This window comes from Ailuropoda melanoleuca, chromosome 16, assembly GCF_002007445.2.
Source record: "Ailuropoda melanoleuca isolate Jingjing chromosome 16, ASM200744v2, whole genome shotgun sequence".
NCBI classification, from domain to species: Eukaryota; Metazoa; Chordata; class Mammalia; order Carnivora; family Ursidae; genus Ailuropoda; species Ailuropoda melanoleuca.
The window spans coordinates 49,852,289-49,877,983 of NC_048233.1; the positions used below are offsets into that span (position 1 = coordinate 49,852,289).

A 25,695-nucleotide genomic window follows, 5' to 3' on the forward strand; every position below is an offset into this window, starting at 1 on the left:
TCCTGGCAGAATGTTAGGGCTGAAGGCACACAGGTTCAGGCCTGGTTAAAAAAATCAGACACCTTGATACCGCATGAATAAATCTCCAACATCTGAATAAAACCTTTAGACGCGGCACTGAGTAGACAGACTAGTAGCTGCTGGGGGTGAGGTGGGGGGAATGGGGAAGGACTACTCAATGGGTACTGACCTTCTTTTGGGGGTGATGAAAATGTCTTGGAACTAGATAGAGATGATGGTTGCACAGCATTGTGAATTTACCAAATGCCACTTAATTGTGCACCTTAAAGTGGTTAATTCTACATTACATGGATTTCCCCTCAACTCAACAAAAAAACTTTTTCAAGGAAAATTGAGATACAGGGCCTTCTGGCAGAGAGGGACTTTACTTAGGGAACGCCCCCAAAGCACAATGCCTATATACCAGCAAGGAGGTCGGTTAGGGTCACTCCCACTTCACAAAAAGCTGTGTGGACAGTTTACATAATTCCCTCAGGCGGACCGTGTTTCCGTAACAGCCAATTAACTGGCACCATCTTGAACTCATTTCGGTGAGAATGACAAAGCGGCAAAATATTCATTAGAATCTTCCAGAAAGCCGCACCACCGGTCATCTAGATATCCCTTAGGAGCAACAGAGAACACGAGGGTGGAAACAGTAGAAGCCATATTTTTTTAAAAGGTTTTTGTCGCGGGGGGACGGTACCAGCGAGGATTCAATAATCTTCAAACGTTACACTTAAACGTAGGTGCTTGACTATGACAGATGCATCTGTCAGTCGCGCAGCATCTCACAGCGAAATGCCTCTTTTTGTGGCGACGAAGACGCTAAGCCGCTTAAACGAACGCTCACCGCCATACCCATCCGCGGGAAAGCTCCCTCTACCAGCCGAAGAAGGCGGAACTTCAGAGGGCGCTCCCGCCACACAGCGCGATCTGCGCCGCTGAGCTTCCTGGGAATTGTAGTTTTAGTTCTCCCTACTATGCCTTTTGTTCAGATGGGTATGGAGTGAGCCAGAAAACTACAACTGCCAGAGTGCTCCGTAGTGGCGAGTAGCCGCGGCGGTGACGACTGTGGCGGAGAAGGCCCGGGGCTCTGCGTTCTGGAGTGGCGCTGCTTGGGCCGGTGGCAGGTTGCAGGCCGCTGGCGCCGCTGCTGAAGAGAACGGCGAGTGGGTTCGGCGTTTCCCGTCGGGGTCCCAGCAACGATGAGTGCTGCCAGGGAGTCCCATCCGCACGGGGTGAAGCGTTCAGCCTCCCCAGACGACGATGTAAATAACAATGGCGGAGTGGATGAGGGTTGAGGCCTACCAAAGGCTGGGGTAGGCCGGGAAGGGTGGTTTAAGAAGGAGGAAGCGTCCGAGGTGGCCCGAAGGGGTAAGGCTGAGGGGGAGGAACCAGAAGAATGACTGGGAAATGTCTCCTTTCCTTACTTAGGGACGGAAGGTTTGAAGAGGTCCAAGAGCCAGAGACCTGCGTAGGAAGGGAGTTCGAGGAAGGAAGTCCTGAGAGGGTCGGGAAGCGGGTTTCGGGGCCGATGAAGCCTCTTTGTCGGGCCTTTCTACTCAGGATAGGGATGGCAAGATCCCTCCTGTTTGAGGTTTAAAATGCTCCTGTGATAGTGTCAACATGTTGGTGCACGTTTGGAGAGATCTTTCCGGCCAGAATTATTTTCGCAAAGTACTGTTAAGAGTAAACCGAGAACAGTATTCAACCGAAAATTGTACCAGGGGAGTCATTTCTTACTGACGCATGGTGGTGAGGTCTAAGATGTTGAGACTAGAAGCCCATTTTGATTTCCGCTACCTTCCTCCTCTTTCCCCCACCCCAAGCTTGTCAGCTTAAATAGCAAACCATTCATTCCTTTAAGTAACCCATTAAATATTTACTGCTGTGCCGAGTGTTGAGAATTCAAAGATGAGTAAGTACGGTGCTTATCCTAAGTCTTTTTGTATATTTGTCCTAGCTCTTAGCGCAGTGTCATGGAGACTGCAGTAAACGGAAAACTAGGTCCTTCATACAATGGATAAACGCCATGGAAACGTTGATTGAGAAATTTTGGGGAGGGGTAGGTGGGGACATGGAGAGGTCATCTTTAAGGATGATAGAAGAGCGACATCTGATTTTCTTTAAGTTATTGTTTAAAGCAGTATTAATTTCTGAATATGTAGAGTTCTTTATGGTGCAGTTCAGTGCCTTTCATAATACCTTACTTTGTGAACCGTTAAGAGCTCGCTAAAGTCTACTAGTGCATAAGGTGTATAGGACCCACCCCTCTTTGGATGGGTATACCAAGGTTCTTAAATTGAATTTAACTCTGCAGAAAGATTGGTAATCAGGAAAGATTTGGGGATGAATAATTATATAGTGAGGTGTTTGGGTGCCTTCTGGTCTTCCCTGCTACTGGCTCTTAGATCTTTTCTTGTTAATATGGTAATCCAGTACTTGTTAGGCATTTATCTAAGGCATTTGAGTAACCTGGGTGCCATTTTAAAAGCTATTACACTTTTCCTCCTGGTATTTAACTGTGACTTGATTCCTCGAATGTCAGGCATCTGTTTTGTTGACTCAGAAATATCTTTTAGCTTGACAGAAACCTCTTGATGTTAGGTAATTCAACAGAAAGTTAAAGGGATTAAGTAATTAACTCTACAGTTTCTTTTGCGATCAATTTAAGGTGACCTCTAAGACCTTTTCCAGACTTAGAAGCATTCTCTTTTGAAGGAGATGGTTATAGTTGCAATTCAAGATTAGGTCCTGCAACTTTAACACACTATCTAAAAATGATTATGTTGCTAATTTAAAGTGCAATACAGTAACTTGTCTTTTGATTGTGGTTTTTTTAAGTCAGTTTCTTTCATGTGACTATTACTGGTAATTGGGAGTTATCTTTACTTGTTTTAAAAACATTTTTAAATACTATATACAAAATTTAAAAATATAATTTTGAAATATACATCTGCATTGTAGAAAATTAATTATAATTGAAGTTGTAATTGGTCATCAATTTCTAATGAACATACACTGCATGTAAAAGATAATCAGTTTTTTTGCATACTGACCTCACATATTAAATGGAGATAACAAAATATTTTGAAAGATGTTAAAAGTAGGGGGCACCTGGGTGGCTGAGTCCTTTAAGAGTCTGCTTTCAGCTCAGTTCCTGATCCCAGGGTCCTGGGATAGAGCCCCAGGTCAGGCTCCCTGCTCAGCAGGGAGTCTGCTTCTCCTTCTCCCTCTGCTCCTTCCCGCTGCTCGTGCTCTCTCTCTCTCTCAAATAAAATCTTTTAAAAAGAAAGACGTTAAAAATAGATATTAAACATGGAATCCAGCTTCAAGAAAATGCTGATGTTAGAAGTAAATTCTAAGAGTTACTAAGGTATGTATTCAGGAGGAGGTAAATTGACAATAATTCTATGGTAAAAGGTATTAAGGAGAACGTTAAAACTGTCTCATTGGTTTGATTGGAGTGGAGAAATGAAAGCTATTATTTAGAGTGTAAGAGGCGAGTGGAAGTTAATTTTAGTAACTGGTGGAGACCCTCTTAAGAATGTATCAGGCACCCATGTGCTTTTGAGAATGCAGCACTTGGGCAGGGTACTTGCTGTTGTATGCTAAGGTCTTTGAAAGGTAGAACCAGTAGGACTTGATTGGAAAAAACATTAGGATTAGATATTGTAAATAATAGGATTATTTACATAAAGACATTGGAAGGCATTTGATCTTTTAACAGAAGTAGAGAGTTTGGAAAAGTTTTGGCTTTTGGACAGTTGTTTTGTTTTTAACGTGATTCCGTAACTTTTGTAACTGTAGTTCATAAACTACTTTCACATATTCTCATTTGGTCATGTACAGTATGATATGGAAAGAGCAGAGAACTTAAGGCAAAAGGATCAGAGTAAGTCACTTAAACTTTTAAGTCACTTTGTCTCAGTGTTCTTATTTATTAATGGACTCTTGAGAGAACATATATGAGCAGTCGTTTGTAAGTTGTAAAACACTCTGCAGTTCCTACGTGTTTTTATTCTTAGACAGTCTTTTAAAGAAGCTATTCCTCTGTGTAGATTAGGAATGAAACTAAGAAGTTAAATGACCAGTCCAGGCTCAGAGTGCAAGGGATTTAGTGAGAATCCGTACTTTTTTTTTTTTTTCTATTTCTTAACTGTGTTCAGCCAGAAATAGTTAAGAACTACCTGCCATATAAAAAGATACTTAGTTGTCAGATGGAAAGAAGTAGAGATTTGGAAGTTAGGTAGCCAAAATCATGAAAGGATATAAAGCTTCCCACCAAAAGGAATTTAAAAGAACAAGTGAGTCCAGTGCTGTACAAATACTTAATTTTTTAAAATTTATTTTTATTTAAATTCAGTGATTAACATAGTGTATTAACAGTTTCAGAGGTTGAGTTCAGTGAGTCATCAGCTGTATATAACACCCAGTGCCATTACATCAAGTGCCCTCCTTAATGCCCGTTACCTAGTTACCCCACCTCCCCACTCTCCTCCCCTCCAACACCCCTCAGTTTGTTTCCTATAGTTAAAGAGTCTCTTGTGGTTGGTCTCCCTCTCTGATTGCATCTTACTTTATTTCTCCCTCCCTCACCCTATGATCCTGTGTGTGTTTCTTAAATGCCACATATGGAATTACACATTAAGTGAAATCATATGATAATTATCTTTCTCTGATTGACTTATTTCACTTAGCATAATACCCTCTATTTCCATCTCTGTCATTGCAAATGGGAAGATTTAATTTTTTGATGGCTAATATTCCATGTACAAATACTTTAAAACTCATATCCCTAGAGAAATGGTCACCTTTTAAAAAATATTTTCTAAGTCTTCTACAGATAATTTCCAGAAGAATAAAAATAGTGAAAAACAGTTTAATTGAAAATTTTAATATGAATGTAACCATAGCAAATCCAAATTTCTCTTACATGGCTTCCTGATTTTCGTGACATATATACCCAAAATGGTTAGCGTCCTCTGAATACAGCTAAGTGCTTGTCAGTTGTGTGTAAAACTGGAACATATAATTTCAGATTTCAAATAATTTCTAATAGATTTTAGCTTTATCATTATTTGTAGCTTTAGCATTTGCATCATCAAAATATAATGTGAAGAATTTAAACCTTTGTGCTCATAATTTTGTGTTGGAAGGGGGTTGTCATCTTTGCTCCATAATTGCAAAATATTTTCATTTTTAGATTATAAACTCAATTAGAATGATTAATCCAATGAATGTTTTTTTTTTCTACATTCCTTCCAGTCACCTTTGTATATACATCTGCCTTTAGCACTTGTCCAGTTTCAAATCCTATCAACCTAATTTTGGTGTACAAATATAAAAGATGAAGCAGTCACACTTTTTTTTTTTTTTTTTTGGTAGAAAAACAGGATGGTCCAGGCTCTTACTGTGCAGTATTGCAAGGTGAAGTCTCCCTGTTGAAGGACTCTCTAGATGAGAGTGTCATATTTTTCCTTGTCTTTTTTTTTTTCTTTGTCTCTTGATCCTGGGTTGGAGAAAGGTCATGTAGTATTTAAACATCCAAAAATTCAATTTTAAGATTTTTGCATACACAATTAATTTTGCCATTACTATTAGTTTAGGGTACACTACCTATCATTTTGCATTCACCTTATTCCTCTAATAACTGTGAAATGACTTTTGTCAGTTTCCGGTTTTTACCCAGTTGCCATTATGCGTAGAAATGAATAATTCTGGACTCTCAACTGTGTCTGTGAAAGCTAGAAGCATACAACGGAGGAGTGATGACGTCTTGAAAGGTGGTGCAGTATCTTGGACAACAGGATGAGAGAACTCTTCTGCCATTTTTCTGTTTCCTTATTTTAGTCATTTTTAGCATAGTTGGCAATAACTAATAAGTCATAATGAAATATTTCCTACATTTGTTTCAAGATACAGGGAAAAATATGATCACTAGGACTGCATAATATTTCTTAGATTTGTAAAAGGGCTCAACCGAGCATTTGATAATTACAAAGTAGAATGAGTTTTACTCTTTTTTAAAATAAGTTTTCTGTTTATTCTTTGGAAGACCTTTAAGAAAGACTAAAAGTCTTACATATCAATCCTTAGAAATAACTAGAACTGCACACAAAAAAATGGAAAACCTAAAATTTGGTCCATTTTGTGTTCCATGGTCCTTTAGACTATCATTAAAGCCAGACTAACTTTTAAGTAACAACTCTGGCAGCCTCTGGGTTCGAAATCCTAGGTACTCATGGCCTTGCAAGGCTCTAGGGTAGTAGGCCTCAAAGTGTGGTCCTCATATCAACATCAACAACATCATCACCACTTAAGAATTTGTTAGAAATGAAACCCTTGAGCCCACCCCAGACTTAATGGATCTGAAACTCTTGGGGTGTAGCCTAGCAGTTTGGGTTTTAACACACCCTCCAGGTGATTCTGATAAGTGCAGACTTCAGAACCAAAGCTCTGGCTGCAAAAGAAAGGAAGGCTTCTGCCTTGAGGTAACAGGAGTATATATTGAGTATGATGTATATGCTTAACTACCTAAACAAAATCAATGAGTCCTGTTTATAGTTAAAAATGACGGGGGAGAAACAACCTTGGGAGTATGGGTAGACTTTAAATTTTTTAATATTATGCAAAAAAACTAATTGGCGAATTTCTTTTGCAGCTTGGATCTAGCAATTGGGAAGCAGCAGACTTAGGTAATGAGGAAAGAAAACAAAAGTTCTTGAGACTTATGGGTGCAGGAAAGGTAAGCATCAAACAGTATGTATTTTTTTTTTAAGTCTTTTCTGTGAAAATAATATCCTTATGTTGTCTGTTGAGTGAGCCAAACTGAATATACTTGGATCCCATTTTCCTTTTCTGCTTGGGAAACACAGAATGACCTAACCAAGCACTTAAAATTTATGCTATTTCTGAACCATGTCTGGGATTCTTAGCACCACTGGGCAGTAAGGTTTAGAGACTGAATAGAGAGAAACCTTGGTTTGAGGAGACTCTTATGGAAGAAGGTTTATGATTTGCTGTTAGCTTACTGATTTAATAGAAGTTTTATTCTGGGCAGACCCATTGGTAGGCCTTTCATATTTTATAGCTCCCTCTAGCCCTTGATGTAGTAGCCAAGCCTTTATCAAAAACTTAATTTTTAAAATGTTCAATATATTTTGAAATCCCTTTCAGTTTGATTAACGTAGTAGAAGATAGAAAATATAGGTGCCAGGAAAACATCATCTGTTGGGGAAATACCCTTCTTGTTCCTAGCAATAATTTTTACATGCAAATACAGTTATCTCTAGATACTTATTTTGTGTAAGCAAGTCAATTTATTTTCCTAACATTGTCCCCAAAATTTACAAACCAAATGTGGATAAAATAAGAAAACTTTTTTTCTGTTTTAAGCTCCTCAAAATTAATTCTGCCCTTTGTTTTTGTTATTCATATGGGGATTCATTCATGCATTTTACCAACAATTATTAACTGTTTACAACATGCCAGGTACCATGCTAAGTCCTGAGGGTCACACAGATCATGAACACCTGTTTGGAGCCATCATGTAATAGAGGAAACTAGAAAATTTAGAATTATAATTGCTGTGAAAAAACAGTGCACATAGTGCTGTGGGATCAACAGACAAGGGTAGCTAACTCTGCCTTAGTGATACAAGAAAGCATCCCAGAAATAGAATTGGTGAAACAAAGAGGAGTTAGCCAGACTAAAACAACAGGGTTTAGGGTACAGAGAGATTATGCAACACAATAAGACCTGTACAAGGATACATTCTTATAATATCTTACAAATCCAGATTTCCCAGTAATTTTGTGATTTATCATAGAAAGTAGTCTGAAGTTTGTCTTGATTGATGCAAATAAAATATTTGCTAAGAATATATGAAGTAAGTAATAATTTAGGGGACATGCTTAACCTAGTAGAATGAAAACTCTGAGTACTTAGGAAGAATAACATAAAGTGTATGAAATTTAGCAACTAGTTTTATATACCAGATACAGAGTCAAATATATCTCATTAAAACTGTGGGGAAGAAAGAACAGATTGAACAATTTAAAAAAATTGACTACCAAGAAATGAGCTGTTTAGCATACATTAAATTTTTTTCTAGCAAGGCCGAGATTGTAGCTTTGATCTTATATATAGGCTGTTTGGATTTATTCTGTTTTGTGACAATGAAGTATATTCCTAACCCTAGCCAGCTGCCGTGAGTATTTTACTGGTCACAGGGAGAACCAGCTAGGAGAAAGTATGAATAGACTAGGGCAGTACTATCATCATTCTCAGATAACTTAATGTATTATACACTTTCAGATCTTGATAATGGAGTGTCTTCTGCAATCTAAAGCAGCAGCATATTGAGTCATTGATTTGCTTCTGTGATAACGGCATGTAAGGCAGTGAAGTATTAACGCTTGAAGCCTTTCAGTAATATCGTGGAGTATGGAAAATGTGTCTCATTCTTTGACAATAGGAAGATTTGTTATGTACTGTATCTTCACAGGTGATTGGTTAAGATTACTTTGCAAAGTTACATTTAAGCTCTCCTTCACTATGTTTTAGTGAAGAATTTCTTTACCTTATGAAACTAAATATGAACCATAAGGAGTGGATTGTAACTGATAATTGAGAGTAATTATGTAGCCTGACAGTAACATTGAATCAGGATTTATTTGTATGTTTTAGAATAGAATTGGATTGTTTTAAATTCTGTTCTTTTTGACAGTTTAAGATTGGGTATTTATTGTAGTCAATAATGAGCTGGGTATTTGTTAAAGATTTATCAGTTTGTTCATTATAAGTCTCTTACTTCATTTTTATCTAGCTAAAGAATTTCCTTTGCTTTCTTTCTATGAAGTGTGCCTGTGGCATCAGAAAGAAGAGGTGGGAAAGTTAAAGCAACTCATTTAATTGGCCTTTTAGGAAAGAAAATGTTTAAATTGACACAATTTTTTAGCTATCTACCCCATTTAAAACTCCAGTCTGACATCTGCGTACTCTCCACTCCCTTTGTCTGCTCTGTTTTTGTATTTGTTTTAATGGCCCTTATAACTTTCTAACATACTATAATAATTGATTTCATTTCCCCTCCTCATCTCTACCTTTGCTAGACTGTAAGTTCCATAAAGACAAGGATCTCAATTTACTTCTTTTTCTTCACTGTATCCCAGAAGCCTGGAATAATGTTGGGCACATAGTAGACACTCAATAATTATTTTAAGTTAGTGGTCTCAAATTCTAATACATTTTCTACTTTCTTACAGAAAGAACACACCGGTCGTCTTGTTATAGGAGACCACAAGTCAACATCTCACTTCCGGACAGGTAAGAAAATAAAATATGATTTAAGAGGTAGTGCTAGATTTGGAATATGAAATATTCATATGTATTTCAGGATATTCTCTGTATAATTGTGTTAATGGTTAAAATACTAGATCTGGAAATGTATATATAAACATGTATATGTAACAATTAGCATATACTCTAATTTTTAAAGATTTGAGAGTATATATCAGTGATATTCTAAGCAAGAAACTGACCTTTTTCTGTCTTCATTTTTACTGATTCATAACATATTTATGGTAGTGAGGTTTTATGCCTCATCTTGCCAACTGTTATGTAATATGTATTTCTGAATTTTTTACATAAAATTATTTAACATACAGTGTTATTATTGGCATATTAAACTGGTTTTAAATTTATTCACTATTTCGAAATCCTTAATAAAGAATATAAACTTGTTGCAAAGCCTGAAGAAATTAATTTTAGAGGAAAAACTTTTAAAATAAAAACTAAAAATGAAGAGTTTGGATTTGAATTCAGGCTGCTGAAAAATGAAATTTTCTCCTATATAAAATTGACCCTAATCTTGGACATTATTAATAACAAGGCATAATGACCTGGATCTTATTTTTGTAACAAATTTTTTAATTAAATTATTTAAATTAACTTTATACTGACCTAGAATATGTAGCACATTTCAGAAATTAACAGGTCTTTCATTTTTCTAAATAATTATTTCAAATTGATTTGCATTGTTAGAAAAGGCAAAAAGAATACCTGAGCTTTGTAGAATGGAAAAATATTTAACTGCTGCATTTATTCTTTTATAACTGTGGACTTTATGAATAAAAATAATGCAAGCACCGTCATTTCTGATTAAAATGAAATTCCTCTTATATTTACAAATTAAAATGGCATAGTCAACTTTTTTTTTTTTTTAAGATTTATGCATTTATTTTAGAGAGTGCAGGAGCACATGCAAGCAGGGGAAGGGTGAAATGGGGTGGGTGGGAGGGGAGAAAGAGAGAATCTCAAGCAGACCTCCCACTGAGTAGGGAGTCCAACTCTGGGCTTGATCCAGGGACCCTGAGATCATGACCTGAGCTGAAATCAAGAGTCGGATACTCACCTGACTGAACCACCCAGGCAACCCCTCAGAAAGCTTTGAAGGTATTAGTAATGTTCTAGTTCTAAATAAGTTTATGTTGTTTCAGTAAACTGGTATGTAAGAAAGGCATGAAGTAGAGCCATTATTTATTTAGCCATTCTCTGAACAGAAATGCCTGCCTTTTCATTATATATGTTAAAAGACAGAAACTTTTGTTTGTTGCTGGTGTTTTAAATGTGAGAGAAAACTCACTTTCAGGGAAGCAGTTATTTATTGGACTATAAATAAGCTAAAATATTTAAAGCCCAAAAGTTCTTAGTAATTAATATTTATAATATCTGAACGTCAGACAGTTCTGAGACTTGTCTAATTTGAACTTACCACAGAAAAATATACGTTCTTCATCTTTTATAAACACTTTTGTAGTTCAGAGGGTTGGTTACTAGTAATCATAAATACATCCTTCAATTTTTTAGTGTCTGTTAGGTAACCACCTATTGTGTAGAGGAAACCCATCCACAAAACGCGTTGTAAAATTAGTCACAGAGAAATCAGCCCTGAATATAATAGCATTTGTAATATGGGTTTTTTTTGTGTAATCAAATGTTTTTATTAATTTGACTGAAACATAACCAAAGTACACTGGACATGCAGGGGAAGAAGACAAGAAAATTAATGAAGAACTGGAGTCTCAGTATCAGCAAAGTATGGACAGTAAATTATCAGGAAGATATCGACGACATTGTGGACTTGGCTTCAGTGAGGTAGTAATTAACATTTTCATTAAATGGGAAGATAATTTCTAAATTGATCCTCTATTTCTATTAGATTACTCTAGCAATCAGGAATCCTATATACAAAGGTTTCTTTTTACAGTTACTTAATTTTCTGTATGCCCAAATAGGTCTTCGTAGGTAATAAGAAGAGATATTTTTGAGTTTTACAAATGTTTTCTGATAGAAGCTTAATGTAAATTCTGCTTAGTCATTATGGCACATCTTTAATAAGCATGAACAACATACAAGTTAAGAGGAAATATTTCGTGTAAATACTAGTTTAGGAGCTTTCTCAGTGATCTCTTTTCATATTATAATTGCTGGTTAACTACTCCAAAGTAATATGTAAAGCATTGGTAACTTTTCCACATTTCCATTGGTCAGTGGTTAATTTGCCTTATTTATTTTTTTAAAAATACTATTTCTTTCAGGAAGCTGTGGTAGTTTTCAAACTAGGGGGAGGGAAGTCAGGTGAGTGGTCTAGAGAGCTGTTGCTTAAAACAAAATCCTGCTTAAGTCCTAATGGGTAAAACACAGAGCGATGTCTTCCCTTGGCGGTCTCTGATCACAATACAGTCTTAAAACTAGATGTTAATGGCTAGGGAGTGGGTGTTTTGAGACTGTGACAAAAATTAGTGTCTTTCCCAGTTTTTGTACTGGGTATTGTATTTAAGAAGAGCCTGTTGGTTGATGTTCGTAGGTAGAAGATCACGATGGAGAAGGTGATGTGGCTGGAGAGGACGACGATGATGATGATTCTGCCGACCCTGAAAGTCCAGATGACTCTGAGAGTGATTCAGAGTCAGAGAAGGAAGAGTCTGCTGAAGAGCTCCAAGCTGCCGGGCACCCTGATGAGGTGGAGGATCCCAAAAACAAAAAGGATGCAAAAAGCAACTATAAAATGATGTTTGTTAAATCCAGTGGTTCATAACTCCCAAACACTTAGTCTTTGTATTAAAAGTAAGCCTTATTGTTATAATGCACAGTGGAGGACTGCTTATAGAGCACAGACCTTTGTATTATAATTTTTAAAAAGGCCCTTTTAAATAATTACAAAGAGTGTTTGCTTTCAGATGCCATGGATTACACTTTTATGGGCATGACTATAACCATTTTTGTAAAGAGTAAGAGTTGTATAAAATAAATAAATACAGTACTCCATTTCCTTTCATATTAGCATCATCAAACTCTAATCTCACCTTTTTACCCCTTCAGATAGTTTTGGAGGAGACACTTTTTTGTGGTAGCTGTTTCATCTTTTTTGTTCCTTCATATTTTTTTCTTTTAAGAAGTTTAATCTGATACTGTGATGTGTTCATGAAAAATACTCAGTTATTATACTTTGCTGTAGTAGAACTATTCATCATGGATATTTCTGCTGCCAATAACTATCTAAATTGTTTGCAAAAGATTAGGTACTTAGTTTACTCTTACTGATTCAGCTCTACTCTTTTGGACCAAAGCAACATGAGAGCAAATACTTTCACCCTGTTAGGATGGAGTTGCAACTGTCATACATTTGGAATGTTATGATCCCAAGCAGTCTTTATATAATTTGAATTACATTGTATGTTAGATTTTTGATAAAATTTGGCCAATTTTTACAGAAGAAATTATTTCTCTGATCATTTGGTCCTATCTATTTAGGAATATGTAAAACTGGAATTTTTTTTTAAGGTAATATGTGACCAAAGTTAATTTACTTCCTAAGGCCTAAATAAAGAAAAAGCAGTTTCCCATATTTGGTTTGTGGTACCTTTATCCTCATCTAAAATGAGGAATAGCCTTATTGAAACAAATTCTCTTCATTTTATCCCAATGCTGTTATCTTGATTATTGAATTACTGGAAAGTAGTATTGCTTTCTGATTTTATTGCTGCTTCTGTGGGAGTGAGATTAGAATTCTCTGGTGTTATGTGGTTGATACGTACAGCAGATTAACAAACTGCATTATGGACTAGTCCATGATCTTTGAATATTTGGGTCTAAAATGTGTCGAAGTAACATGTTCAAAGGCTTGAGTCAAACCTGTTTGCTGAATTTTTATATATCTAGATATTTAAGTATGCGTTTGATGTGTTGGGCTTAAATTCCTATGTCACTTTGAAATTTAAAATGTTAGTGTAGCAGCTAGAGTAGGTGATAATCTGGTTTATGCAATCCATTCATAGATTAGACCCCCCCCCAACATTTGGCTTTTGATTTTTCTTATTTCTTACATTGTTTTATAATAGGTGCCACCCTGCATAGTAAAATATCAAGTCAGTGGGTAGTAGACAGGATATATGACCTTTAATAGATACTTGGTTTGAATAGGTTTGGCTTTATTCAAATTTCAGTTGACCACAGATTTTTAAATATCTAGTTTCTAGGGTTGCTTATTTCAATTAAGTTGTAAATGAAGCCTGATTTATGTTTAAGAATGGAAGTGGGAGAGATCATTATTACATTTTTAAAAAGTATTTTCATTGAGTTTATTGTTGAAACATGCTGGGTTGTTGATAAGTCTTGGTTCTTAATACGTAAATAGAATAGTCTTCTTCTAAAATAACTACACTGGAAGACATTTTCTTCATGTCCAAATAGAGATATTCCAACTAATTCATACATTATTGGACCATTGACATAATTCAGGATTGAATAAATTCAGGTCTGTTGGTCCATGTGGCCTAGTGTCCCAGCACCACATTAAACATCATGGCTATCTTTTAAGCATGAATATCAGGGTTGTGTTTTTTTTCCTTATCAAATTTAAGGAAAAAACAGGGAGACAGATGCTTTGCCATCTTGATATCCCTATTAAAGAAGCAGGTGGGAAAAATACAAATTATTTTTGTGTAGTGAAAGACTATTCAGTCAAAAGTTTAATGGCAAATTTGCCCCTATCATAATTTCTTACCTGAAATGCACTTCTTCCAAATGTTTACCTATGCCAGTGATTTAACAGTCTTTTTATTGAAAAGCTTTTTAGGAACACAGTTTCCAATTTTCTGTGTAATAATAGGTAAAAGTCCTCAAAGTAATTTTTTAAACCTGGGAGAAATGTAGTTAGTTACAGAAGAAAGTTTGAAATTACTGTTTTTCTGATTAAATAGCAGTTTGAGATCAGAAAGAGTTCTTCTAGTAAATTTTGAGGAGAAATTTTCAACTACCTGGTTGACTTCAGTGACCACTTCTTACAGGGCTTTGGTTCCATCACTTTGTCTCTGTGACAGCCACATCCTGGATACTTCCAATATCCAAAAACTACTTTACCTCTGAAATTGCTAATTTAGAAATTACCTCTGACCGTAACAGTTCTGTTCCTTTACACATATTCAAATTAGGTTGTTGTCAGTCTGTTTTCACCTGCCTCACAAGCCCTGTCTAGATTATGAATTGGTCTATCAATTCAATATCACTGTTGTCAGTGTCCTAAATAATCATCTTCAGTCATACCTGCCTGGAAAATCCCATCCCTAGATGTATCCAATCCTCTACGGATTATTTCTTTTTTTTTTTTTTTTTTTTTAAAGATTTTTTTTTTTTTTTTGACAGAGATAGAGACAGCCAGCGAGAGAGGGAACACAAGCAGGGGGAGTGGGAGAGGAAGAAGCAGGCTCATAGCGGAAGAGCCCGATGTGGGGCTCGATCCCATAACGCCAGGATCACGCCCTGAGCCGAAGGCAGATGCTTAACCGCTGTGCCACCCAGGCGCCCCTCTACGGATTATTTCTGGAGAAGACCCAGTATTACTTAAGATTAATGTTAACTGGCCTCAACACTGCATGTTATCAGTACTGTTTTGTCTGGTCAACTCTTCTCCCATTTTCTTAACAATTGTCTAGAGTCTGTATCATAAACTTGTAACCTACCTTCATTCTTAACCTGTCCTTGCCTTCTAGCTTACTTACAAAATAGGTTTTATCAGGCAGAAACTCCTTCAACTTCTGCCTTCTAAATTCACAACCATGGAGAAGTTCCCCTGCTTTAGGTAACAGCCCAGCTCTACCACCATGGTGAAGAAGCTGAGTGACCTTGGGCATAACTAGATCTCTCTGGGTCTCCTTTCCTTGTCTGTAAAATGGGGATAGCAATAGCAACTACCTTGTATGGTTACTGTGAAAATTTGATTAAGCAGATTAAAAGCTTTTCACACTGGTAGGTATTCAGTACTCAATAAATACTAGCTTTAGTTAATCCTTTGCATCTTGTGAACCTAGTGTTTTGATTATCTTCCTTTGAGTCTTCAATCTCTCCCTTAGTCTGTGGGCCCTTTTCTGTCAACATTTGTATCCCAGTATTTCACATCTTAAAAATAATCACTCCTAGATAATATATAGTTCAGCTATTGTCATCCTACCTCATGCCTTCCACATCCAGTTTTAATAACTTGCTTCTGTTACTGCCTTCCTCGCTGCCATCCCCTCTCTCCTCAGTTCATTTAAGTATGGTTTCTACCCAACCTTGACACAACTGCTTTGAAAACTACTTTCATCAAATCAGTGATTCTCATTTTCCTAAAGCACATTTTTCAGTTAATTCCTTTCATGACCTGTTAGCAGTATTTGGCATTGTTAACCAGCAGTCTTCAGATGAATATCCATTCTTGGGGTTCATGAAGGGATTCAAAAGAATCAATTTCTGTATGTCCACATGTTGTTCCTAAATTGGTCTCCCTGAAAACTACCTCTCCTTTCATGGTTGACTTCCTCAATAACGGAAAGGCAATACTTCACCATCCCAAACCTTACAGTGATTTATCTTCCCAGTGGGTAAAGTGTTCAAGGCTCCAAAAAAGGGGACAATTTGAAATGTTGATATTGAGGCCCGAAAGCAAGTCAGGTGGTTTCCAGTTCTATGCATTTAATAAAATTGGTAGAGAAAGTGAATTGTCAGCTAATTTATTAGGGATACATTTTGGTGAAAGATCACTCTGATGTTTGGCCTAGATGCCAAGAGTTCAGAGGATTAAGTGAAGTTTCTAAAACCTATTACCAATTCTTCATATGAGCAAGGTTTCTTGGTGCTTTCACCTATAAAAATAGAAATTTTCTCCTTCAGGAATTCCAGGTTATGTGCATGTTGCAGCTTCTATCTCCACGTCATCTTTCTTTATTTTCAAACCCAATTTTCTATTCCCCTTACTGTGATTTGGGCACTGTATATTCTGTCAGTCCAATTTTATATTCATTTTTATGAATTTTTTTTCCCTTAAGTTCTGCCAGCTCACATTTCATTCTTTGTTGTTTCATCATATCCTCTTGTATTTCTGATGTCTGTTCTTATTTTATAGAGCTGAATCTTCCATTAAGATATTAAGGTTATCATGAAATGTTTGATCATAATTCTCAACAACTTGGAGGCAATGTTTTTTTGGTGTTCTTCAGTAATGTCTGTTTTTCTTGATCTTTTCCTTTATTGTAATAACCTCATACAAAGCCTGTGCTAGTTCTTTTTTATCGTTTTTATCAACTACAAATATTTACTGAGCACCCACTGTGTGTGTGGCATAGTTCTAGCCACTGGGAGTACAGCAGTGAACAAAAATCTTCAGTGCTTTAATGAGGCTTACATTCAGGTGGAGGGGTGACACACAGATATCAGATGAGATAAATGCTAAGAAAACAGGGCAAAGGGATGCAATGTAAGTAACTGAATAAGCTAGGGGCCACAAAGAGTTGTGAGGTGAGTTCAAAGAGAGCAGTAACGCCTAAGATCATTAGAACCATAACATGAACTTCAGATTTTATTGCTGAGGAGAAAAGATATTGGAGAGAATTTCTGATTACAGTGACATGATCTAATGTAGCTTAGGCAGCTGTGTTTGAAAAAAATACTATTGAGAGTCAAATGTCAAAATAGCACAGTACAAAATTATCACAATATTCTAGGTGAGCACAGGAATGTAGATTAGGGTGTAATGGTGGAAGTAAGGAGAAATTGATTCTGGATGTATTTTGAAGGTAGAGCCACCAGTATTTGCTGAAGACTGGATGTAGCATATGAGAGAGGAGTCAAGAATGAGTTCCCATTTACATACATGAGGAAAACTGGTGACTCACCTTTAAGCTCTTCCCAGGTACTTGCAGGATTTTCATATTGAGGAGGGGACAGGCTAACAGATTTTTTTTTTTACCATGATCCAGAGTTATGTGTGTGAATCCTTCTAGGCCTGCCAGTGAAGTTCATATGCCACAGGAGTAGGCTCGTCACATGCAGGGTCGTCTTTTCCCTGCCACTCTAACAGACCGGTCCTGCAAAGAGCCTCACCTTAGAGAAGGTGAGGTCAGATACTGCAGAAGCAAGCATTCTCCTGTACTCCTCATCTGATATTCACTACTTTTTCAATTCTTACCTATTTGAGAGTTACAAGTTTCAGATGTCTCCTAGGTTTGTTGAAGCTGGAGTTTGTAGTTCCATTTCTCATTTTCCTTATTGCTTTTGGGTGATTTCCAAAAGAAGAGAGAAGTGATTTCGCTCTTCTGTCTCCAAACTGGAAGTAAGTACCCTTAACTTACCACACCCAAATTACTATTGCTTAAACCCCCACCAGTTTGATTTCTGAGCTGCAGTTCCCCAGCCCACTTCCAGAAAGCACAGTTACATCTGGCACGGGATAAACCAAAGGAACATCTGTATGCTCCCCACAGATACCAAACAGAGCCTGCCCTCTTCTCTCCATCTCCCCAAACTGCTGTTCACTGCCCTCAAAGCTACTTCAAGGAGCCTAACTCGCTCTTGTGCCTTTACCAGTACTAAGACGTTGCCTTCTCAGGCTGAATTCAAATAGAGTCATTCTGCCTGCCACTCGTCAAATTACGTGAAGCCATTTCCAAAAGGATTCTTAAATTAGAAATAAGTCAGTCCTGAAAACTGAGGCTTAAGAGTTAATGTAATAAGCATGAAACTTTGCTTTGAGCTTCCACAGAGGAAGCCTTTCCTTTCAAAGCCAAAGGAGAAAACAACTCATTATAGCCCATGGTCTCTAGTTAAACTAGTTATGTGCTTTCTTTTATAAAGCAGTCTACTGGTATTAAGTTCTAAGTGCAACTTACCATGTGGGTCGCTCTTGTCTGGAGTATTATCCTTAGACCAGTGGTTCTCAACCAGGAGGGATTTTCACCTCCCAAGGAACATTTGGCAATGTCTGAAGATACCCGTACTTGCTGCTGGGAGGTGCTACTGGTATTTAGTGGGTAGAGACTAGGGATGCTGCTACACATCCTACGATGTACAGACCGCTGCAGCAAAGAATCATCTGGCCCCAAATGTCAGTGTCGAGATGGGCTCCTACTTTGGGGCCCATGCCTTAAAGGGCCCTGCAAATCACGAATGAACACGTTTATCAAAGAGCAAGTAGGTGCCTTTATCACTCAGAATCTGCCACTCATGGCTGGCATAGTACAGCCTAAAACCTTAAACATTTAACCTTGTGACCAGGAAAATCCTCCACATATTTTGCCCTATGTCCTTGAAACAAAAGGTGACTATGTCCAAATTCCATGGTGATTTGTGGGTTTTGCCACTGCTCGTGTCAGAGACGGACACCGCTTCAGAGTATGGGAGAATCTGAGTGGCAAAAGCATTTCAGTAAGAGAAAGACGGATTTGTCAAATCCTTCTCACACAGATGGAGTTCTTGCGTAATGTGGTATTGTTTCCTACAAGGGTAAAAAGAGCATTCATACAATTATATATCCCTTGAAGAGAGAAATAGAATATGAGGAAAATAAATTTTTCTGAGATAAAAGAATCTCCCCAAACTAACAAAAAATATCCACCTGAAATCTCTAAATTCCAAAGTGGGTAAAGACAAACTCACATCTAGACATATTCTAGTGAAAGTGCTGTGAACCAAAGACAGAAGAAAAGTAACTGCAAACAGAGAAGAAAAGACACATTGTCTTTAAGGGCGCAAAAATAAGACAGTTGACTTTTCAACATAAATGAAAGAAGCCAGAACACAATGTAATGATAACTTCAAAACACTGGGAGAAAGGGGAAAAAAAAAAAAAAAGAAAAGAAAACCCACCAACTTAGAATCCTATCCAGTGAAAATGTGCTTCAAGAGTGAAGATAAAAAATTTGTGTTGGCCAACCCACACAGGGCTTCTGATCATTGAGAGAAAGGAACCACACTGATTTCTACATTCAACCCTCCTTTCTCCCTGAGGTCATTTTCCAACCACAGTAAAGGAAAGGAGTATAAACAGAAGCAGCAGATTCCCTGGGTGGAAGAAACAGAGACCAGCATGTGAGGTTGTCGGGGAGACTGGGATTTGGAAGGAAGAGTACTGGAGATGGGGAGCTGTCAAGCCCTAAATCTATGCAAAGGCACTCCCCTGGGTCCTTGGCTGACTGCTTTCAGAATGGGTGATGCACCTCGGGGAAAATGGTACCAAATGCTGACCTCGTACTTCTACCTTTCCTTTGAATCCTGGCTCCATACAGAGCTTTGACAACTCTCCAGTGCCTTCAAATATGGGGTTTTTTTTGGTACTTTGGCCTCCTTTTCTATTTGTTCTCAGGAAAGTGATTCAAAGTCACCTTGTCCACCATTGCTAGAAGCAGAATTCTTTCTTTCTGTAAAATATTTTGGAAAGAAAATTTTAAAAGCCTGAATAAATGAAGGAATATATCATGTTCATGGATTAGGACACATATTGTAGAGATGACACAGTTCTGTCCAAAGTAATCTACATGTAATGCAGTCTTAACAGGAGAAAAAAAAAAACCCATCCATTTGACAGTGGGGGGTGAAACTTATCAAGCTGATTCTAAAATCTGTGAAGAAATGCAAAAGACCAAAAATAGGCAAAGATATTTGTGAAGCATAAGACAGACACCTTGCTTTTCTGGGTACCAACCCTTACTACGAAGCTCCAGTCATTAAAATAGTGTGATACAATGACAGACAAATAGACAACGGATTCAGAAAAAAAGGAGCCCAGAAATAAATTCTCACACATATGAATGTTTGATTTATGACAAAGGTGGTGGAGTACAGCAGTAAGAAATGATAGATTCTTCAATAATCTGGATATCTACATAGAAAAATGAAAACTGATGTCCACTTCACACCTTAAAAATCAATTTCAGATGGATTGGAGATCTGTAAAAGGCAAAACAATAAAGCTCTTAGACAACATTATAAGAAAAAATAATACTATAGAAGAACATTGTTATGACTTCAGTATAGGAAGGCTCTTTAAACAAGATGCGAAACAAAAAACAAAACAAAACAAAACACCCACAAACTACAAAGGGAAAACCTTATAAACTTGATTACCTTAAAATTAGTAATATCTATTCATTAAAAGACACTGTAAAAATACAAGCCACAGAGTATAATATATTAGCAATTCGTTATCACCAATACAAGGCTTTGTGTCAGATACTTCTCGTTCTCCACTGCACATCTTCTAGGGCCCCATTTTACTCTAGCTATTACTGCTGTGGGGTCTCATTTAGCCTCACCTCTCATTTGATGCCCTATGGCCTCTTGGCTGCCCCAATATGGGGTTCATATGGGAGACACATGTGGGATCTGGAGATATGGGGGACACCTGATGCAGGAAACCCCTGGTCAGTGGGGTCCCGTAAGTGGTCTTCTCTTTCATACCTCAGATAATTTTGAGGTGCATTTTACATGGCTCTTCAGAAGGCCCCAGTGAGATTGAGCCCGTTTCCCACCACAGTCACCAGGCTGAAAAGGTACCCTTCATGGGGCACCTGGGTGGCTCAGTCATTAAGCATCTGCCTTTGCCTCAGGGCGTGATCCCGGTGTCCTGGGATCGAGCCCCGCATCAGGCTCCTCCACTGGGAGCCTGCTTCTTCCTCTCCCACTCCCCCTACTTGTGTTCCTTCTCTCACTGGCTGTCTCTCTGTCAAATAAATAAATAAAATCTTTAAAAAGAAAGAAAGAGGAAGGAAGGAAGGAAGGAAGGAAGGAAGGAAGGAAGGAAGGAAGGAAGAAAGAAAGAAAGAAAGAAAGAAAGAAAGAAAGAAAGAAAGAAAGAAAAGGTACCCTTCTATTGGTTTCTTCTCTTTGCTTTCCACTTCTGTTCCATAGGATCATTTCCCAAGTAAACTATCTTCCTGCAAGCCCTTGCCTTAGGCTCTGCTTTCTAGAAGTAACACAAGCCAATATAGGCTTATATTCAGAAACCCTACAAATTAACAAGGAAAAGATATGCAATCCCACAGAACGACAAAAGTCCTGACAGTACTTTACCAAAAAAAAAAAAAAAAAAAAAAAAAAAAAAAAAAAAAAAAAAGAAAAAAAAAAAAAAAAAAAAAAAAAAAAAAANAAAAAGAAAGAAATCCAAATGGTCAATGAACATTTGAAAACATGCTCAATATCATTAATAATCAGAGAGATACTAATAAACCTACTTCATACACATCAAAATGGCTAAAGTTAAAAAGAAAGTTCTATTGCATAGATTATCTATTGTTATATAAGTTACCCCCAAACTTAATAGCTTAATATAATAAACATTTATCTTACAGTTTCCTTGAGTCAGGAATCTGATTAGCTGGGTGCCTCTGGCTGAGAGTCTCTCACAAGGCTGTAATCAAGATGGCAACTGGGGCTGCCATCATCTCCAGATCTGCCTGGGGAAAGGACCCACTTCCCAGCTCACTTACATGACTGCTGTAGTCCTCAGGTCCTTGCTGGCTGTTGGTCAGACATCAGTTCCTTGCCCTGCAGTCCTCTCCAGAGGTGAACTCATGACACGGCTTCCCTCACAGTAAGCAAGTGAGAAAGCAAGGGAGGATGCTCAAGACAGAAGCTAGTCTTCTTGTAACCTCATCTTGGAAGTGACATCCTGTTATGTTCCATCCTTTTTTATTAGAAGGGAACTGCTAGCTCCAGCCCGTACTTAGTGGGAGGGGCTGACACAGGATGTGAATACCAGAAGGCAGAGATCATTGGGGGCCACCTCGGAGGCTGCCACCACAGCGAGGATGTGGCACAACTCACATTCATGGTAGGACTAAAAATTAGTACCCCTACTTTGGAAGACAGTTTGCATTTTCTACCTCCACTGAAGATATGCCTATCTTACCACCTAGCAACTCTACACCAGGTATATACCAGAAGACAGATGAATGTACGAGCACCAAGAGACACACACAAAAATGCTTATAGCAGTCTTATTCATAATAGCTTCCAACTGGAAATGCCCAAATGTCCTTTGACAGTCGAATGGATAAACACTCGTCGAATGTACCCACACTGAATACTATACAAGAGCGAACCAAGTGAAACAGAGTTACAAGGACAGCTATCATAAATACAGGGTTTGGTGAAACAAAGCCAGACACAAGGGAATGCCTTCTTTATTAGTCCAGCCGTGCACATTTCAGAAAACAAACCTGAGCTATCGAATTTGGTGATGCCTGCTTAGACAGTAAAACTATGGAGAAAAAGCAAGTAAGTAGTTACCGCAAAAGTGATCTTTCCCCGGAGAGGGAGGGCCTACTGAGTGGGAGGGGAGCTCGGGAGGGTGCTCCGGAGGGGCTCCCGGCTTCCGGGCGGGCTCCCGGCTTCCGGGCGAGCTCCCGGCTTCCGGGCGGGCTCCCGGCTTCCGGGCGGGCTCCCGGCTTCCGGGCGGGCTCCCGGCTTCCGGGCGGGCTCCCGGCTTCCGGGCGGGCTCCCGGCTTCCGGGCGGGCTCCCGGCTTCCGGGCGGGCTCCCGGCTTCCGGGCGGGCTCCCGGCTTCCGGGCGGGCTCCCGGCTTCCGGGCGGGCTCCCGGCTTCCGGGCGGGCTCCCGGCTTCCGGGCGGGCTCCCGGCTTCCGGGCGGGCTCCCGGCTTCCGGGCGGGCTCCCGGCTTCCGGGCGGGCTCCCGGCTTCCGGGCGGGCTCCCGGCTTCCGGGCGGGCTCCCGGCTTCCGGGCGGGCTCCCGGCTTCCGGGCGGGCTCCCGGCTTCCGGGCGGGCTCCCGGCTTCCGGGCGGGCTCCCGGCTTCCGGGCGGGCTCCCGGCTTCCGGGCGGGCTCCCGGCTTCCGGGCGGGCTCCCGGCTTCCGGGCGGGCTCCCGGCTTCCGGGCGGGCTCCCGGCTTCCGGGCGGGCTCCCGGCTTCCGGGCGGGCTCCCGGCTTCCGGGCGGGCTCCCGGCTTCCGGGCGGGCTCCCGGCTTCCGGGCGGGCTCCCGGCTTCCGGGCGGGCTCCCGGCTTCCGGGCGAACTGAGTTCTTGACCGAGGCAGCACGTGAGGCAGCACGTGTGCCGGTGCCAGTCGTTGATCTTTCACGGAGCTGCCCGCTGTGACCGTGTGTACACACTTAGGTACGTCAGACCTTGTCCGCAGAACCGCACACACACATCCTAGTATCCGACCGTGCACAAAAGGGGGCCCCGCGGAGGGCCTGGCCTCAGTGCTCAGTGTATGTGAACCGGGACTATTTCCAGGACTCCCGCAGGTAGGAAATCCTGTCTGCCTCACCTCTTGACCACGGCAGGCGACAGGCGCTGGAAGGAAAGGAAGGCCTGCTGTTTGCTGCAGGGTTTGGCCTGGACCGGGGGGGGGGGGGGGCGNGGGGGGCCGGGGGCAGAGCTGAGGCCTCTCTTTCCCTGAGAAGGCCCAGTCTTCTCCCTTGTTGACGGTAGGAGGCCAGTGAATGGGAGGGGGAGCAGGACTGGTTGAGAGGCCCTCGGGTCAGGAGTGAGGGCTAGGGAGCCCTTTCGGAGCAGTCACTGGAGCTCAGTTCTCAGTGACAACCTGCCTGCCCCACGTGACTTCAGCGAGCAGCTGCAAAAACCCTCTCTACCCACCTCCCCTCGAAAAGGTCAAGGGAGTTTTCCTCCCCTTTAAACGGAATGAATCTTTCTTGGGCCCAGAAAGAATTATTTAGCAGGTGTTCACGGCACTCTGAATGCCTTTACAGGGCCCAGCCGTGCTCTGAGGCACAACAGACAACTTTCTTCCTGAAAGCTCAGTTTATAGGCCAACTTCAAAGCCCAGGTCCTCAGAGCAGGGCACGAGGCTCCAGTTTGGGAATTGACATCAAAGGGGCAGGCGCAGGTTGATCTGACGTCGGGTGGACAGCCGCAGGGCTGCAGGGGGAGGCCTCAGAGGATTCGCCTGTCCTTGGCCCCTGGAGAGTTCAGAGAGGCAGCCTGGCAGTGGCACGGCCTTGTGAACCCCAACTTCAAAAGCCCTGCGCCGTTTTCACCTGCTGCAGGTACCCGTCTAAAATGGCAGACAGGGGCACCTGGGGGGCTCAGTTGGTTGAGCAGCCAACTCTCGGATTCCGCTTAGGTCCTGATTTCATGGGTCGTGAGGTCGAGCCCCACGTTGGGCTCAGTGGGAGTCTGCTTGGATACTCTCCCCCTCTGCCCCTTCCCCCCCCAAAGAAATAAATCTTAAAAAAAATAAATAAATAAATGAAATGGCAGGCAGACAGTGGAGGGCAGCAAGACTAGGGATAACAGATGACCCCGAACCTGTTTAACCTGCCATAGCAGGGAAAGGAGACGGTAGGAATGTGGAGAACCATCTGGAACCCCGCTCTTCACGGTAAACAGCACACAGGAGGGCAAACGAGCACGGTGAACCCTGGCTTAGTGCTCCAACACCAGCAACAGTGTCCAAGCATGATCCCATTCAGTCCTCACAATTGCCCAGGAAGGGAGGTACTATTATTCCCATCTTTCAGAGGAGGAAACAGCTTAGGGAGGTTCAGGAACTTGCCCAAGGTCAGAGTTAATAAGGGTAGCTTTCAATTCCTCACTCCCTCTTCTTACCTATTACTCAAGGAACTTATGAAGAGGGTACAGGTGACGCTCTCGAGGGGCTGCAGTATAAAACACATAACGGAGCAGAGCAGAGACAGGCAAAGTCGTCTGAAGTAGACAGGAGACTCCCTGGCCAATAAGCCTTGACTTTCTCTCGTTCAATGTCCAACACATTCTTTCTTATTCCCTTCTTACGGCAGACATCATTCTGGGACCTAGAGATAATTTGAACAAGACAATATACCCTTGCTCTCACGAAGCATATATTTTTGTATATGCAATGAATAAGTAAACAAATAAAGAATAAGTGTGATAGGTATTAAATGATAACTTAAATGCCGGTGAATAACATACCTTTTTTTCCAGTGCTTCCTATGGGGCTGGAAACTGTGCTTAGCATTTTCTGTGTAATAACATTTGATCCTCACAACTCTACTGAGGTTAGTTGCTAATATAAACCTTTATTTTACAGGTGAGAAAACTGAGGCCTGAAGAGCTTAAGTAACTTGGCCAAGGTCACAGCTGGAAGATGGAGCAAACCAGGGTTAGATTCCAGGCAGCCTGGCTCCAAACTGTGCTTGTTACCTCTGCCTCCTTCCCGCGGTGTCAACCTACTGACAGGAGACCAGCCTGCCACAGTCACAGAGGAAGGGAGCACCTGAGGGCTGGTGCATCTTATTCTGTCCCGAGAGAGGAAGCCCTGGTCTAGAAACATGTCATCAGGTGTCAGGATGGGAGCATCCTACAGTGGAGATAGGACCTCAGCTGGTACTGCTCAGTGACCCCAGGATTGCCTT

At 40.3% G+C, this 25,695-nt stretch overlaps 1 protein-coding gene across 1 annotated transcript; it reads left to right on the forward strand.

The window, feature by feature from the left end:
• The first annotated feature begins 1,052 nt into the window (after positions 1–1,052).
• C16H11orf58 (chromosome 16 C11orf58 homolog) lies at positions 1,053–13,894 on the forward strand. The gene is made up of 5 exons (XM_002925143.4): positions 1,053–1,271; positions 6,668–6,751; positions 9,273–9,333; positions 11,054–11,163; positions 11,876–13,894. Exons 1-5 carry the CDS (start codon positions 1,209–1,211, stop codon positions 12,104–12,106), a joined length of 549 nt encoding a protein of 182 aa, XP_002925189.1. The 5' UTR covers positions 1,053–1,208; the 3' UTR covers positions 12,107–13,894.
• Positions 13,895–25,695: the final 11,801 nt, after the last annotated feature.

What these genes read in the sequence shown, in the direction of transcription:
- C16H11orf58 (XM_002925143.4), top strand. Translation starts at nt 1,209, where the DNA reads ATGAGTGCTGCCAGGGAGTCCCATCCGCACGGGGTGAAGCGTTCAGCC. An exon ending in GACTTATGGGTGCAGGAAAG is followed by an intron (nt 6,752 to 9,272) that starts GTAAGCATCAAA and finishes ACTTTCTTACAG; the next exon opens with AAAGAACACACCGGTCGTCT. An exon ending in GTGGACTTGGCTTCAGTGAG is followed by an intron (nt 11,164 to 11,875) that starts GTAGTAATTAAC and finishes TGATGTTCGTAG; the next exon opens with GTAGAAGATCACGATGGAGA.